We start from the raw sequence: 16666 nt of genomic DNA on the forward strand, positions 1-16666 counted from the left end.
TACAAGCACAAAAATGATGAGGATATCAATAATCCTTTCTGCACACTCCCTACTCTTGTCATCTGCAAATTTAATATAGGTGTCATTGGCAGAACTGTTGGAAAGAACAGATGGCAGTACCTTCATGAAGAAAACCAAAAGGCAGAGAGAACAAACTGATACAAGACGCTGAAATCCCTTGCACCGTCAAAGGTCAACATAAAAAGTCAGGTCAGTGGAGAGAAGCAGAGGTCTGAAAACAAGATGCTTGCAGTGGATACAGTCAAACACAGAGAACTGGTGGAGGTACTTCAAGAGTGAAATAGACTAGCGGGATAATCTCTGTAGAAAGATTTTCAAGACATATGTGAGCATCTGAGGTGCATGTTGGTAAGGTCAAAGTGGAGGCGTTCACCAAAACCGAGCCAAGAGCTGAGACATGCTCAGTCAAGAAGTCCAGCAGCACTGAACTCTGAGTAGAACAGCCTGACTAGATGACAGAAAGGATTATTGTAAGGGGAAGAAGGAACCAGTGCTGACTTCCAGGTGTTTAACCTGAGCGACAAAGGACAACAGAGGCCATGTAAATTGTGCTAATGGCAGGGAAGACTTGGTAGAGAAAAAAACTCCTGTTTTCTTCTGATAACTTGGCTGGCAGTCTGTTCCTCAGACAACCAGCTGAAAATCTAACCTCTTCCAACTGGAAGCAAATCTACTATTCCTTTTCTGTAGGGTGACTTTTCTTCCTGTTTCGAGCAGTGGTGCCATTGGCTGGTTGACTCGTTCTGTGATACTTGGAATAGGAAAATTTTCACTGTTGATGTTGCAATGTAGGGATTACATTTGGTTATTTTGCAAACTAGCACTGGGAAAACTGTTGAATTCCTGCACTACCCTTATGAGGCCTGTTTTTTAGATTCAGTAATAGCGATTCAGTATCCATTTTCCTTTATCTGTCCTTTTTCCCCAAATCCCAAAACAAGGATATATGATTTTATGAAGAGCTTTCTCTTTACTATTGTTGTCCAGGAGACCGTTTCCCAGGCATCTTTGTGTTCAGACCTTAAGTGTGTCATTCTGACACAGTGCGGGTTGGGTTAAATTTCTAAATCTGGTAATCAACCCTATTTGTCAAAAAGCATGGAAGAAATGAAGAGCCTCCTCAGAGGTTGAATGAACTCCAGCACGCTGATATCAATCTTTTAATCCCCACAGTTCTTTCCAAAAATTAACACAGAATTCCCATCCTCTTGGGGACAGATAGCAATATCATTCCCATTTCTGGAGGATAGAGAAGCTCAGGCACAGAAAGTTTAGCAATCTAATCTTAAAGCACTGAATTCTGGAAAAAAAATAGAGTCCATTAATTCAAATTAGCTTCCACCATCAGGACTTGGTAAGTAGTTAGAGTGAGATCAACAAATACGGCAGTCACAGAGTTTGTGGTAGAGATCTGGAGAGTTGTCAGTCCACTGTGAAATTCATTAGAACGTTCTTCCTCTCTGCAAAAGCAATGAATTCGTAGCCTACAAAAGCATCCAACAAATAAATAACAATACGCACAACATGAAGTGTGTCTCTTGCTGAGATGCTGAAGAACAACCAGAAATACTTCACAACTCAAGTTGCAGGGGACAAGTATAAAACCTGTGGATAGAGATCGGATGCCAGGTCCCAATTCATGCTAAATGTGTCACTGGAAGCGCAGAGCATATTTTACACAAATGTGTCTGGTAAAGAACTTTAGCGTTAGCTGTGACAACTGTAGATAAGCAGCCTGTCTAGTTATTTTATGTTAGAAGAACCTTTAGGATGACCCCCACACCTTACTTGTAGCAACCAGAAAGAGCCTTTACCTCTGGGGCAATGACAAGATGACCTCAGTTACTAATGAGGGAAGGTGACAAAAGACTTCTTCGACTCAGCACAGACCATGAAAGCGAGTTTCGTAAACAGGAAATCTTTAAATGATACATTTCTTTCCTTTTGTACTTCAGAGAAGAGTAAGGTAGGACAAAAAGGGTTGTTTGATGGAGATAAAAAGCATTGAAGTGGTCTTACTTAGCAGCTGTGAAAAAGCTCAATTAGCACAAATCTGTGCTAGCAATAGATACCTAGAGGGACAGGTAACCATCAGCTCCATCAGCTTCTTCTTCAAAACTGGCTGTAACCTTTCATATACAACACCTTCAAAATATGTTGAAAATGTTTTTCAAAATTCCTTTCTTTCTGAGAATATATTGTCTGTAGAGAGACAATATACAGTATATGCAAAGTGAGAGGGACTTGTCTGGCTCATCCTGTACAAAGAGATGCCTGAAACACCACTCTATATCTATTTGCTTATGGTTGTTCTATCTGAGGAAATAAAGATGAAAATGTTTGTACGTCTCTCTAACAAACAATTGCTGCCATTCAGATAGATAGCACTAATCAGCTACTTGCAGAGGTGGTGGGAACAGTCAATGCAGAAAGATACAGAGTATCCGTATTTAAAATAATCTCACTGCACCTCCCTGCTATTTTGCTCAGAAAAATCATTATTGAAAAAGCAACAAAAGCCTCTAGTCCACAGGCAAAAAAATCCAATCCCTTTTTAAAGAGCTAGCAGTAGCAGATTAGGAATTTCGATATTCCCAGGCAACAGAGACTCACAGTCAGAGTTAAGGCAGTATGGGCCTCGTGAAAAGCTGGCAGAGTAACACAAGGTCTTGGATGCAACAGCTTTCACTGTGAATCTGTTTTTGTTTTGAAACAGCACTAATGGGCTGCATCTCTGTGCATTTAGTTCTACAATACATTATCACCATATGAGAATTATTTCTATGGTTGTAATATCTCAAGTATATTGTGGTATGTCATTCTGTCTTCTCTCCTCTCTTTTTCCTTTCAGTGCTGGCTCCCATCAGCGCACTGCGAAGCAGCATGGAGGAACAAGTTGCTTTTTTAGTACTACATGCCAGTATCAACAGCTGCTATCCTTACTGTGTCCAGCATTGATCGGAAGAAATATAACAGTATGCAACACTAATGTCAAAGAGCAGAGAAGCTAACAACAACAACTGTCCCTACATATATCTTGAGACAGCTAACGTGTGCAAGGGACAGAATGATTTTGGAGTCCTCATGGTACGAGTCAAAAAGAAATACCCTTAAAACAACTGGGAAACAAGCTGACACAGTGAAATGAAACTTCAGTGATATTACTAAAACCCAGTGTCTTAAAAGCTACAGAATTATAGAATGGTTTGGGTTGGAAGGGACCTTTAAAGGTCATCTAGTCCAACCCCCGTGCAATAAGCAGGGACACCTTCCACCAGACCAGGTTGCTCCAAGCCCCATCCAACCTGGCCTTGAACACTGCCAGGGATGGGGCATCCACAGCTTCTCTGGGCAACCTCTTCCAGTGTTTCATCACCCTCATTGTAAAAAATTCCTTCCTTACATCTAGTCTAAATCTATCCTCTTTTAGTTTAAAACCATTAGCCCTTGCCCTATCGCAACAGGCCCTGCTAAAAAGTTTGTCTCCCTCTTTCTTGTAAGCTCCCTTTAGGTACTGGAAGGCTGCGATAAGGTCTCTCCAGAGCCTTCTCTTCTCCAGGCTGAACAACCCCAACTCTCTCAGCCTGTCTTCACGGGATAGGTGCTCCAGCCCTCTGAATAGTGAATTTGGCCCCGTACATGGATGCAGAAATTGAAAAAGGCAAATAATTTTCCACATGAGGGAGAAGTGAGAAGAAGATGCTTACTGAGTTGTTAAGCCTGAAACAAAGGAATTCCTCCATAAGTTTATGATATCGGAAGGTGTATTTCCCTTTACATTCCAAAACGCCGGGTCTATGGACTGAATGGGATCACCTATGGGCAGACCGTCACTGGAACACTTTGATCAACTTTTACCAAATTAGAACAGAGATGAAAAGCAAAACTGGTCAGGACTAAGGAACTGAAATCCTCCTGTCTGGCCACAGGGTGTCCTCCTTGCTCTATGCTTTGGCCTCAGCTGACCAGCCCCTCCAGGGGGAAAAGGTCTTTATTTAAAAAAAGCTCAGTTAATGGATCAGAGGTCTGTAGTTTGCTCAGCCCAACCTGCTCACATTCATTAGGATACAATACACACTGAGGTTACTCTTCCCAGTTTCCTTATGCTAATTATTTTGCCCTGACAGGTGCTGGCATTGCCGTCATATTTTTGAGCTGGTGAGACTATCACCCTCTTTTCAGATACGGAACTGCATTAAGAGCGTGTCACAGGGACGACAAGTTCCGTAATGCTTTGCATGTTTTTTCTGTCACTGACATTAAGAACCAGGGATGTTTAGGGAAATCGCCTGGTTCACATCTCCGCTAATACAGGATGCTCTTGCACATTTAATAATACTTAGTCCAGCTCAATTTTCAAATTGATTCTTCTGCTACTCTGAGGGAATTATTCTGATGGCTAACAGGGCTCACATTTAGACCTGAGTTTTTTCTTTCATAACCGTATTGCTTTACTTCCAGTTACAGCCCCTTCCTCTACCCTAAAAATGCTTGTGCCTTGCTGGGCATTGTCACACCTTAAACACCTATAAGCTGCCTCTTTCAGATCTGCTCAAACTGCATTGTTTTGGGAATACGTGAGCAGGGTGGGGTGTGGAGGGGCCGAAAACGTGGGTGACCGTGGGAATTCCTCTGCTGTCTGTTTACCTGAGGTACTCGTAGAGTCCATACATGGGCAAGAAGTCAATGTCGGACAGAAACATGTATGGTGTGCTGATATGCTTCATGGCCACATTCCTTAGCAGATTCACAGGATAGAACTGGCCTTCCTTGTACACGATATGGTAGCCGACATTGTGGCGGCTCATAAGTACTTCCGAGCCCTGGGCGTAGCGCAGAAATTGCTGGGCTTCTGCATCAGAAAGATAGAGTGCCAGGCTGATCGGACCTTCCCAGTGTTTGCAGATGGCTTCAAGCATCTGGAGCCTGAAAGAGGAAGGGTGAGAATAAGAAAAGGCTGTCTCTCTGTCTGGGACTCTTTGCCTGGGTTCATCTGATCAAATGCAGGTATCTGGCTCTACGTGAGACAGATTGGGGTCACTTTATACGCTGTGGAAAGCAATAAATATTTCTACAGCACAATTCATCTCATGTAAGTTGATGTCTCCTGGACAAGTGGACTTCACCCTAGATAAGCCTACTTATCTCCACTGAATACCAGGGAGCCTAAGACGGCCCTAGCTCAGATATACACATCCACAACTCAGAAACATAAAGCTAGGTGAAATCAACACCATCCATCCTGCCTACAGCATTGATGCTGCAGGAAAACCCACATGGACGATAGGACTTCATTTGATGGGAGCTTTGAGCAGTTGCAGGGATCTGTCCATGTGGATCTACTTACAGGACAGGAGTCTCAGAATCTTAAACAGTGTCTAGTGCCCAATTCACACTTCAGGTCAAGCTATTCCCACATACCAACATGCTACAGTGCTCTTTAACAGGCTTGTGGAGGAGAAAGGTGTACAGACCCACAGATCATTTTACCTCCTGTTTAGAAAAACCTTGCCCAAATTTTTGCAAGGCAGTTAGATCTTAAAAGCTGTTAATAGTGATAGGTCAAGGGAAAACTGACTTACATGAACATTTGCATTGACAAGAAGAAAAGTCACTGTCAGGGAAAGGGCAAAAGGATGACACATCTATAGAAATGGGATTTACTACGTGTAGGGAGTAAGGAGAGAAGGAGGGAGAGACATGGGCATTTCAGACAAAACCATCATTTAAAGTACTAATTTGTGTATGTTTTAGCAATATGGCAAATTTCATTAAATCATTTTTAAAACAGGTTGTATCAACGTATATTTTTTAAAACTTCAAGCACTTACAATACTATTGATGAAAATGACAACAAAAGATCTCATACACAAACGTAAATCAAACCCAGCCTGGTCAAAATCATTTAAGCACTTCAGGTAATTTATAGAGAATTGCCTAGAGATTAAGCTATGCCACCCAAAAATACAGCAAGGACTGATTACAAAGCCTCTTGAGTTAATACAAAGGGAAATGAACCTATGCAGCCTAGCCAGATATTCTATTAAAAAACAGGGAGACTAGACTATGCAACATGATTATCTTCTCTCCCTTCCAAATCCACATTACTAGATTTTTCCTATTAATATTTATACAGAACACAAGAAAAGTTTTCTGCATCATCGTAATCAGAGAAAATAATTTCCCCCTCCTACTATCTCCCTAAGCTTTGCAGCAGAAAGGAATGATATAGCAGCAAACACACATTCTGATTTAACATTAATAGCTTTTTTCTCCATTTCTGAAGGATCGTGATGACATCCAAGATGATATAATCATTTTTTCTTAGATATGAGATATTACCTTTACTAGTCTACACCTGGTACATTATTTTCTTTTTATCTGTTATTGAAACAAAGGTTATTATCAGCCTGAAACATACAGCCGAATTAGAAACACAAATCGATAAAAAAGATCTAAAAAGTATGTGACAGCTTTAGGCTTTTGATTGTACAAATAATAAATAGAGAAATATACCTTTTTTTTTTTCTCCTTTTTTCCAACATGGTGGAAACCTATTAATCAGAAGACTCCAATTCATCAGCACTTAAGATTTAGGGCAGCCTCTTAAAAATGGAATACTTGCCTAGCAAGAAATGCAGCAAAATGCCTTTCAAGGACTCCACGCAGTGGACAAATGGCATACATAACTTATTTAAACGGCACACCTGATAATGCCTGCAAAGCTTTTCAGGATAGTTAAGTGGGAACTGGGTTTTGCTGGTATAAATTTCCAGCTGGACAGCTTAGTGCCCTTCAGAATACTCCATTTTGCTGCGTCGTTCTCATTGACAAGCTCCACTTCCACGAGTTTGATACAGGGACTGCTGAGTGATGCTCCATTATCTGCTCTCTGTAGGTTGTTACAACAGTCCCCTTTGACCATAGAACTTAGAATTACTTGTTTCTAAGCACAACATGGCCAAGTGATTTTGGTTTTGTTAGCTATCTTGAGGAATGCGTTCTCTTAAGGACTCTAGAGAAAATAAATGTACTGCTATACTGCATAATAATGAGGTCATCATTTAGATGGTAAATTTTTTAAAGGTCTGTTTCAGTCCAGTGAATTTTGCTGGAATTCAATTGTTTTGTGAGATTCTTTGTTTTCACTTTTCTTCTTAAGAATACTCAACCGATTTACAACTCATTCTCACCCAGACTTCAAGCGGTGTAATGCTAATTTGTGTCTTTCCTTGTCCATATCCTGATCTCACATTCTTGTAACTCCCACTCTGATTTCTGAACCCCAAGTACCTTCCATGCCTTTAAAAAGGCTGCCTGGCCAAAAGACGTGCAGTGATGCAACCAAGCCCTTATCCAAGAAAATGTCACATCAGTATACAAGGTGGCAATTAACCAATAATGAACAACACTGAACGAAGTCTGTCTCAAAGTTTCTATCACGTAAAGACATTAATGTTAGCTCCTGAACTGCACTCTTTGCTTCCATTTCCCAAGCCTACAGCGCAGGCAAACATAAGCCTGTCACGATAGCCATGTCAGTCTCATCTCCAACAGGACTATAATTGGAGACACTGGGAGGTGCTTTTTTGCCTTTCCTCATCTTGGATGATCATTTGAAAGAATGATGCAGGAATGTAGTGTATAGCGCATTGTTTATGTACATGTCATCTTACATCTGAGACACTATTCTTAAATGTCTACAGCTATGCTGGAGGAGTTTAATAGAAGTGGTTTAAAGAAGATAAAAAAAAGGCAGTAACTGAAGGATGTGAAAGAAAACAAAGCAGCTAAACAGTTCTTTGGTATGATATTATTTATTGATTTTAGTTGAAAGAAAGTATTTCCAACTCAAATCAATAATTTATAGCAACACACCAACGAAGCAGGGAAGATTTTTCCTGCACAGTATCAGGAGGGCTGTTCTTCCTGAATAAAAATGTGTGGTTCTGTCTATCAATAAAAACATGTGCCCCAGTGAGGATCCAGAAAAGGAAACAGATGCTCAGACTTTGCATCAGTGCCAGTGAATCAGCACTGAGCCCCAGCTCACTCTTTTGAATTAAATTCTGGGGGGAAAATATACCAAGTGCACACACCAGCTTTACTAATTTACTGTGGCACTCGCTCAGGGTCTGGCTTAATTTATTTCTTTAGTTTTTTACTCAAAGGTTTGTGAACACTTAAGAAATGTTTCCTCAATTAAAAATCAATAGAACAGACACCGATGCGCATAGCAAATCATAACACAACGTGCAGCATGCAGTGCTGAGGCACTGGCGAAACAGAATAGCCCTCATTTGTTCGTGTTTATTTTTAAAACAGGCTGTAAATGTTTTGTTGATCTGAATTCCTCTGACTCTCCTGGAATACTGCTGACCTTCCACTGGTGTAGCAGTGGTGGTATTCATGAGTCATGTTGTATTCGGTATGTGCTCCACTAAATGAAATATCAGTTTCTGGCTAATATTCAAAGAGTCTGACCTGTTTTGTAACCCACTCTGATAGCAGTAGCTACGAAGTTTGGACTAGATTCGAACTGAGAAGCAGGAGGAAATAAAAGAGACTGACAAGTCAAAATTTCACAAAGCTGGCTCATCCAGACTGTGCTTTCAGAGCTTCTGAAAAATGACAACTAATTGCAATGGTGGGAATCAGAAAGGTGCAGGTGGAATTTGTCACAAAATGGATTTTTTTTCCCCAATGAAATACCAGTTAAATTCCACTTTACATCAGAACCGAAAGTTGAGAAGAGTTAAACTAGAAATGTTATTCTGAAAATCAGCATTTGTATAAAAATGCAATGACTCCTCTCAAAAGGAGATTTTTTATTTCACGCTAGCACATTAAAAAAAGAGGTTTTATTTTCCACTTCCCAATTTGAAACTAAAATGTTTAAATTTGATCTTCACTGTAAGAAAAAACACTAATTGAAATTTTCTGCAAGGAAAATGCCCATGAAAGCACAACTAACGTTGTCTAACAAGGAAATACTGTGTGTAAAAACTTGGCCAGCTACAACTGCTTGCCTAAGTCTATTACAAACATCTCCCGTTTTTTCTAAGTTGTTGCAAAACTCCATAAACTAATAACACCTGAGAACCTGACAAGTAACAACCCCTGCAGTTCCAGTATTCAGCCTCTTATGAACTCTACCCACACTCATGTGTGCACCGCAGAGCTGAAGCCTGGATGCATGTGTGATATGTACATGTGTTACTCCTAATTCAAGAAAGGTCTTACAGTATGACATCTAAGTTTCTAAGAAAGTCAGTTTTTTCTCTCCCCAAAGCATTACATAATTGGATTTTTCTGTAAGAAAATATTCATTGCCTCACGCTCCCAGATGAACAAGAGATTTTCCCTACCTGTCCATTGAAAGTTGAGCCACCAGTGTTACATCGGTATTGTCTGAAGCAGGCTCGTATTCGTAATGTAGAAAATACAAATGAGTGCGATGGACAGTGAAACGTTCTCGACGAAATTCATAGCATAAGTCATCCTCATCCAGCTCAGACAGCTGTTTCTGGAGCTGTAAGGAAAGAGCGGACATAAAGATAAGTTCTTTTTAATTATTTCAGCAAATCAGAGAGAACGAGGAGGTTGGGAACTTGCAGCATGATGCAATGCGAAGTGGCACTGGAACATACAGAGTAGCAGGGTTTTCCCAAGCCTAGCTCCTGCAAGTCACTGGACAAGAGATTAGAAGAAAGCACTTGTAAATGAATTGATAAGGCAGACAGACCATTGTATTATGGTCTGTATGTTGTATATATTATCTGTACTACATACTTTCAGCATCCAGACTAGCAATGAAAGTAAACAATCACAAGTTTAATAATCACCAAGTTTCAGAGTTAATGCTCCAACGTGATGCATAATGTTATTCCTTATTAGAAGCGGCGTTTCAAACCACTTGTAGACATACAGCTCCAGTAGACAAGACTCAGCAGCAGATTAAGCTTGTACGTGCTGGACTGAGCAATTCCCGTTCTGGTGCCTCTGTTGGAGAAGAGTAACTGCTGCTAGCAGCATGGACAGACAGCTGGAAAAATAACATCTTTAACTGATCATTATTCCATCTCTTGAGCTTTATGTATCTGCACCAGTTCAATTTTGCAATGAAAATATTCTTTCAACGGCAGAGGTGCCAGAATTAAGCCTACAATTTTAACAGGATTTATACTTCCGGATACCTAATTTGAGAAATCCAAAGGATGGCAGATTAGCAGAGAACAGGTTTTTTTTTGACTCCCTTTGAAAACAAACCCCTTCAAAGTCAAAATGGGCATCTCAAAGCAATCCAATCCCAAGTCACATAGACATGTAGCTTTAAGAGAATAAAAGTTTAGCTCTGGGAATAGGAGGAGGAGAAAAACTGACCAAATGTCTATGCAGTTGACCAGTTCCATCCCTGAACTGTATTATTTTAAAGTCAAACATCTGGCTAGATTATTTAAAATGCATTCATTTAAGAGGAAAAATCAGTCATACCTGCTGTAAAATGTACTACAAAATGTAATGAAAATGAAAATTATATATGGTCTTAACATGTCAAATAGAGTTCTGTTTGTGTTGCTCTAAAATTTAGGTTATTAATAAAGGTATCACTTTTATTTTTTATTTCTTAAAAGCATCCTATAAGAAGAATATGATTGCATGTTTATCAGTACATAAGAAACATATTCATTTTATAGGAATTTTACAAGTTTTGATAAAATCACAGTGCACTTCAAACCCGTTTCATGCAACAAAACAATTATTGAATTATAGACATTCATTTAGATTTAAAAATCTCTTATTTTTGTCCTGTTCAGAATGATTTAAAGTAACAGTTTCACCATCTTCAAGAAAAAAAACAGAAAATGTAGGTATTTCTTGTTCTAATACTGTGTTAAGAGGAGCTGTTGTTCTTGGAACTATAATCATAATGGTTGCCATCAACAATAATGCTTACAGCTGAATGTTTTCCTGTGAAGGCTGATGGAATAATTCCTGATATTTTCCTGTACATCACTCTATAATCGTCTTTTGAATAATGGGAATACCTCCTTTGATTTCAATGAGTTTTGGATCAGGATCTCATTCTGTGCTGTTGTTCCGCACAGATCTTAAAGCATCCCTCAGGAGAGACTGCTTTTAGAAAGATGAGAGTCCGATCTTGACAAATCTTTACTCAGGCAAAACTTCTATTGAAATCAAGATCTTTTTTTGGTGGCATAGAAATCAGGAGTTCTTTTACATATTCTTGGAGTTTCATTCATTCTGCTTTACAAATCAACATTCAGCTGAGCCTGTACTTTATTTTCCAAATCACACTCAAACAATATTTGAATTAAACCCAATATTTACAATGACTAGAAAGAATATCGTATCTTTCTGTTTCTTCCTTGAAAAGAGACATTAGTATGCCCTTAACAGAATTATCAAGGAGATGACTGAAATTTAAATAGTTAAAACAATAGCAAAGCACATTTCAGGGGTACCTTACTATCCTGCTGTACATACAAATGACCAGGCTAGAAGTTTATAATTGCACAGCAGCTACTAACCAAGCAGTCACTGAATGATTATCAGATTACATTCAGGTTGCAAGCTAAGAGTATATAAATAGTTAATTATGAGTTAAAGAATAACATTTGGGACTAAATTACGGCTTTGCGCACTGCAGAGCCCTGGATAGGGGAAGAAGAGGAGACGCAGCTTCTTAGAGGCCCCAATATTTTGATGGTGAAAATCTCCAAATCATGAAGTTGGTGATGGAGGCAAAGGAGAGCAGCAGACAGCAGAAGATCCCTTCTGCTACAGGGAAAGGGAAATCTTTCTCCTTCCGCTGCATTTCATAGGATCAGGATTTTGTCTGTCCTGTCAGACTTTTTCGAAGCCTGCAGCTATGCCGATAGTCCGTGAGGTTCTCCCTGGCCCTTCCCACGACTCATGCTCAGTACTGTACGTAGTGCTGGGACCCAAGAGAAGAGATGAGACAGCTATGTCCATACGCCATGGAGAGTCCCCAGAAGAGCCAGGGGCATGGCGTGCCTGTCCGAGAGCCCTGGCTAATACGTGGGCATCACTTGGCAGGATCAGACACAGCTCCATCAGCACTTTGCAGGAATGCTTGTGCAATCCTTGCCTGCTCATACCATGAGCCTAAACTGGTAGGCAGCCTTAGGAGCCATGCTCTGCAGGCTGGGCAAACGCAACTTGCTTAAGGTGTGCTCCCTCAGGTAGGACAGGCTGGGATTTGGCCCGTAGCATTGTCACCGTGTATGTGGCAAGCAATATGGATTAAGGATGGGCCTATCCTGCAATGGTGAGGCGACAGGCACTGGAATGCAATAGCGTGTGATTATCCATGTGAAAACTCCTCTCCTTGGCACTCTGGGTTTGGTCCAGCAAAACCCAAAAGCTCACAAGCTATCTCACTGAAGCTAACGGTATGACATGGACAAACTATCAGGACCAACAGCTGGGTGCTGCAGAGTTTTACGCAGTTTAAGAGCCCTTTCCCCTCTCTCACTTTCTTTGTTCCCCTCATTCATATATCCATTCAGATACCCATGCCCCAGCATCCCATACACATACAAAGGCTGCTTCCTCTTTACTATGAAGAGATACATACAACCTATAAATACCTACTGCACACAGTCATATGCCGTTTTTTACACAGATATTTAAAATGAAGAGTGTTAAAGATGCATGACATTCAAAAGACAGGGAATTATCTGAGACAGACACATATATATCCTTAAATTTACTTCTTTCTTAGATACCTCCTATTTTTTTCAGTTACATGGTCACAGAAGATTTCTCCAATGATATAATCTTACCTATAGCATGCGTGTTGCATGGATCCCTTATTTACAGACAAAGAACTTACAGCTTGGTTTAAGGTTTGCTCCCACATTATGTCTTCTTGAAAAGATGGGTTTATAATGGGAATGCTGATAGATCTAGGCAAACAGATGCTTACTTAAACAGAGTGCACCATCAAAATGAGGACCTTAATATCAGCTGGATTTGATAAAAAGATGACATCCCCATTATGGACCCCTCCATTATATTTATAATAATATGCCTTATATAGCAAAGACTTCTCAACCTTAGAGTGACAGCATGTATTCTCATAAGCGAGTACCTGCTTAGCATAAGATTCAGTGTTTCTACAAGATTTTCAATGCTAAGGCTACTTGCCACTGAGCATGTGGGAAATGTCACCTCTAGGAAACACGCTCGCAATTGGAAAATGTATTATTTTCAGACTGTGTATGGTAGATGTTCTCCTAGGAAATACTGTAGCGGGAAACAAGTGCTTTCATTAGCATCAGGATGTTACTTTTTCCAGAAATAAAAATGGCAGCCATGACATGCATAATGCCAAAACAAAGAGACAAATACATAAAAAAAATTATGCTAAGTTACTTCTCTGGGCAACCAGCTGTAGCAGGCGAGCAGCCTTCATCTCAGGAAAAGCAGTGTTTGAAGCTAGGCTGGCCAGAGAGGCACAGGCAGGCTAGAAGGTATTCAACTCTACCATAAATCGTCATGATTTACCAGGTCTACTTGTCTGACTAATACATTTGTATGAGATGAGGTGCTGTTTTCTCTCCATGTGATAGATGGTAGATCCATATGATACACGGCACACAACATGTACCTTTCACCAGCGAACTGGTCAGTCTGCTCATAAATCTCCCTTCCTAAGGCTGTTCCTAGTGTAAGCAAATTTGTGTTTGGCTTTGGTTTTTTTTTTAAACTGCTGTGTCACAGAAACAATTTACTTCCCACCAAAATCTACAGGATTTTATCTCAGATGAGACCAATCCAAAATCCAGGGTCAGAAGTATTTTCTTAGGGATTAGCGATATTTTAAAACCCCACCAACAATGTTATGTCTCTAAAGGCTCCTTAGATCTTGGGGAAGGGGATAAAACCCCTAATGTAGGCATCTCTCTCTCATCAAGTGTTCAAGGTGAGGTGAGATGACACGAGGCTCAAGTCACTCACTCAATATCACACTAACCAACACGAACTAAGCAGTTTAGAGGAAAACTTTTAACTTTCAGATCATCTTTCCTTCTCCCAGGTGTGTGCAGTTAAGATTCATAGCACAAAATCAACTCAGCTTAGCCACTGAGATGAAAACTAACACCCGCCCAGGATGAAACTATAATCTGGTTATAAACTGCAGCAGTTTCATTTCCTCCTGTGTAGCTGTCCCAGTTCCCACCAGCAGGCAATTTGGACTGCAACATTTAGCACTTTCAAAGTGTGTGAATTAACTGTTGCCTTTAGCATGGCATAAACAAAGCAGATGATGATGTTGGGAGGAAAAAGCATTCACTGAGTCTTGTTTGGGATGACCTACATAAAGTACTTCTGGCTTCTCCAATGATTAGTAATAAAAGCCAGACTAATCCCACGTCAATTAAACCTTTATTCCTCCCACACCATAAAATTTTGTACATTTGCTATGGGTCAAATTGAGCCTTCTGTAAAACAAAGCTGTGCTAAGGACAAAGAGGATAGTGTCTGAGCAAGCCTACCTAGCAAGAGGAATTTGGCTGCAGCGTGTAAAATGTAGCTAATACTCTTGCTAAATGGAAGTAAGGGCTCATCTTGACTGCAAATAATCAACACAATTAAGAACCCAATTTTCAGGCATGTGCAACTTCTTGGACAGTTCCGGATATATGAAGTACAACTTTCCTTGATCTCAGCTGCAGATGTCAGATCTTGGTAGTCCTCTGCATCTCCTTTCTCCAGGTCCCTGCCAAACCTTCTTGGCTGAGCTGTTCCTAGACCTCCCTTGCAGCACAGTGCCTTGACAGGTTGGTCTCCTTGCTTTTGTTTCCCCAGATAATTCCTAGCCCTGTTCCCTCTTGTGTGGCAAGAAGGTTAAAGTCAGTCCCAGCCCTGTTTCTAGTCCCACGGCCCCTGTTCAAGTAGTCTGCCAACTCCCTATACCTACAGGCACCCATCTGTCCTTTCCTCCTCCTGCTCCAAACTCTCTCTCTCCAGAACCTACAGCTCAATTAACTCTTTCCTTTCTGCCTTTGATCTAGCTTTCATCCCTTTTATATGCGAATCTGGATTTTCTCTCCTCCACACTGCCCGGACATCAGTGAGGGCAATGGATGTCCCTTAGAATAGAGACCAAATAGGTTCCTGCTCTCAGCTCTACTATCCAGTCAGAACCTGGCATGAAGCATTCAGAAGAAAGAGTCACAGAAAATGCCAATCTTTGTCCAGGTCCCCTGCCTGCAGTATGCTCAACTCTGCTGTGTCACTGGAATATATATAATCTGGTCAGATGTATTCGTGCGCACTCCTAAGAAAGAGTCTCCAGAGATGAGAGCCTCCAAAAAGGAGAAAACACTACTGACGATGTGTAAACCATGATTTTTCAGCATTGTAATTTGCCTAGGTTTTCACCAGGTTGGCAAAGACATGCTCCTGGCCCAAGTGTCAGTTCCTTGTCTGAGGTATGGAGTATCTCCACGAATAGGTCATCAGAACTTGTGGTGTGGGCAAACTCCCCAAGCTTTTCTCCCATGTTTCACTTCAAAAAATGAGAGAAAACTAAAAAAAGAGGCATACCAGCATGACAGCAAAAATACCAGTCCACATGATCCCTCATCTAACAATAATATAAGCAGCTGAAAGTGGTATAACGGCAACTTTCAGGCAACTAACAGGATGGGCTACCAGCTCAGCATTTAATAACAATAACAGTTGTAATAATAGAAACAGCACAGCTGGGGAAGTCAGGATTTCACCTCAAAACTGCCATATACCATCTGTTATTACTAGAGAAAGACTCTGTCATGACAAAATAGTAACTTTAAATCCCAGCCCTACAAATGATGCAGTATTCTGAAATTCCGCAGGAGCAAAGGGTACTCAAAGCATCAGTCTAACTGCAAGTTCAGCACCTTGATACTGACTTGGAAGCTCCCTTTGCTTGCTATTTTTAGACATTCAAAAATGTCTAAATTTGTTAGTAGTGTTTATACTATATGGTACTAGAATCTCCTGCTTTTCTGGTGGATATTACAAGATGGCATGCACAGCCATTTGCTAATATTAAGAATCTCTGGGTTTGCACAACAAAGTAAATAAGTAAAAACACATTTGATAAGCAACTATACACCTAAGCAAGTGTTTTCAGGGAGAACTAGATTTTTTACACTGTTTCTTTGTACTGTTGATTTGAAAATCTGAAAATATACATCTGCAGAGAATTTTTTCTTGTGTTTTCTGAAAGTCTTCTCTAATGGGCATCTACTGTCCTTTTCTTAAACTGAGTGAAATTAGTGATAAATTTCCCACTGATCTTGCTCTGGGCTTTGGTTCCCGACACAGGCTTCACTAATAGGGGACACCCCATTCAACCTTCAGATTTAATGCTTTGTCAGAAGTACCTGGTGAGAAGCTGTCTGCAGGAAAGAAGTTTTATGAGAATGCTAAAAGGTTGAGTGTGTCTGTGTGCTAAAATCAGGCTTACAATATCTATCTTATAGCATAACTCTAGAGATAGGCTGGTACACAGAAGATCCTCTTGAAATATTTTAGGCTTTACAGTAGGTCCTTTAGAATGAAATGCTGGACATAAGCATTAAAAGCCAATAGGAAATGTTCAAAT

General features: G+C 40.4%; 1 protein-coding gene across 3 annotated transcripts in view; it reads right to left on the reverse strand.

Moving 5' to 3' along the window:
• Nucleotides 1–16666, reverse strand: part of LARGE1 (LARGE xylosyl- and glucuronyltransferase 1) — a 291152-nt gene that overhangs the window by 22545 nt on the left and 251941 nt on the right. For all 3 annotated transcript variants that reach the window (XR_007508668.1, XR_007508669.1, XM_049821626.1), the window contains exons 11-12: nt 9390–9553; nt 4669–4947 (exon numbers count right to left, since the gene is read on the reverse strand). Coding sequence is in view for 1 of the 3 variants with exons in the window: in XM_049821626.1 (XP_049677583.1) it covers nt 4669–4947; nt 9390–9553 (443 nt within the window). In the remaining 2 variants the exon portion in view is untranslated. The remainder of the gene's footprint in view (nt 1–4668; nt 4948–9389; nt 9554–16666) is intronic.

This window comes from Accipiter gentilis, chromosome 18 (assembly GCF_929443795.1).
Source record: "Accipiter gentilis chromosome 18, bAccGen1.1, whole genome shotgun sequence".
NCBI classification, from domain to species: domain Eukaryota; kingdom Metazoa; phylum Chordata; class Aves; order Accipitriformes; family Accipitridae; genus Astur; species Astur gentilis.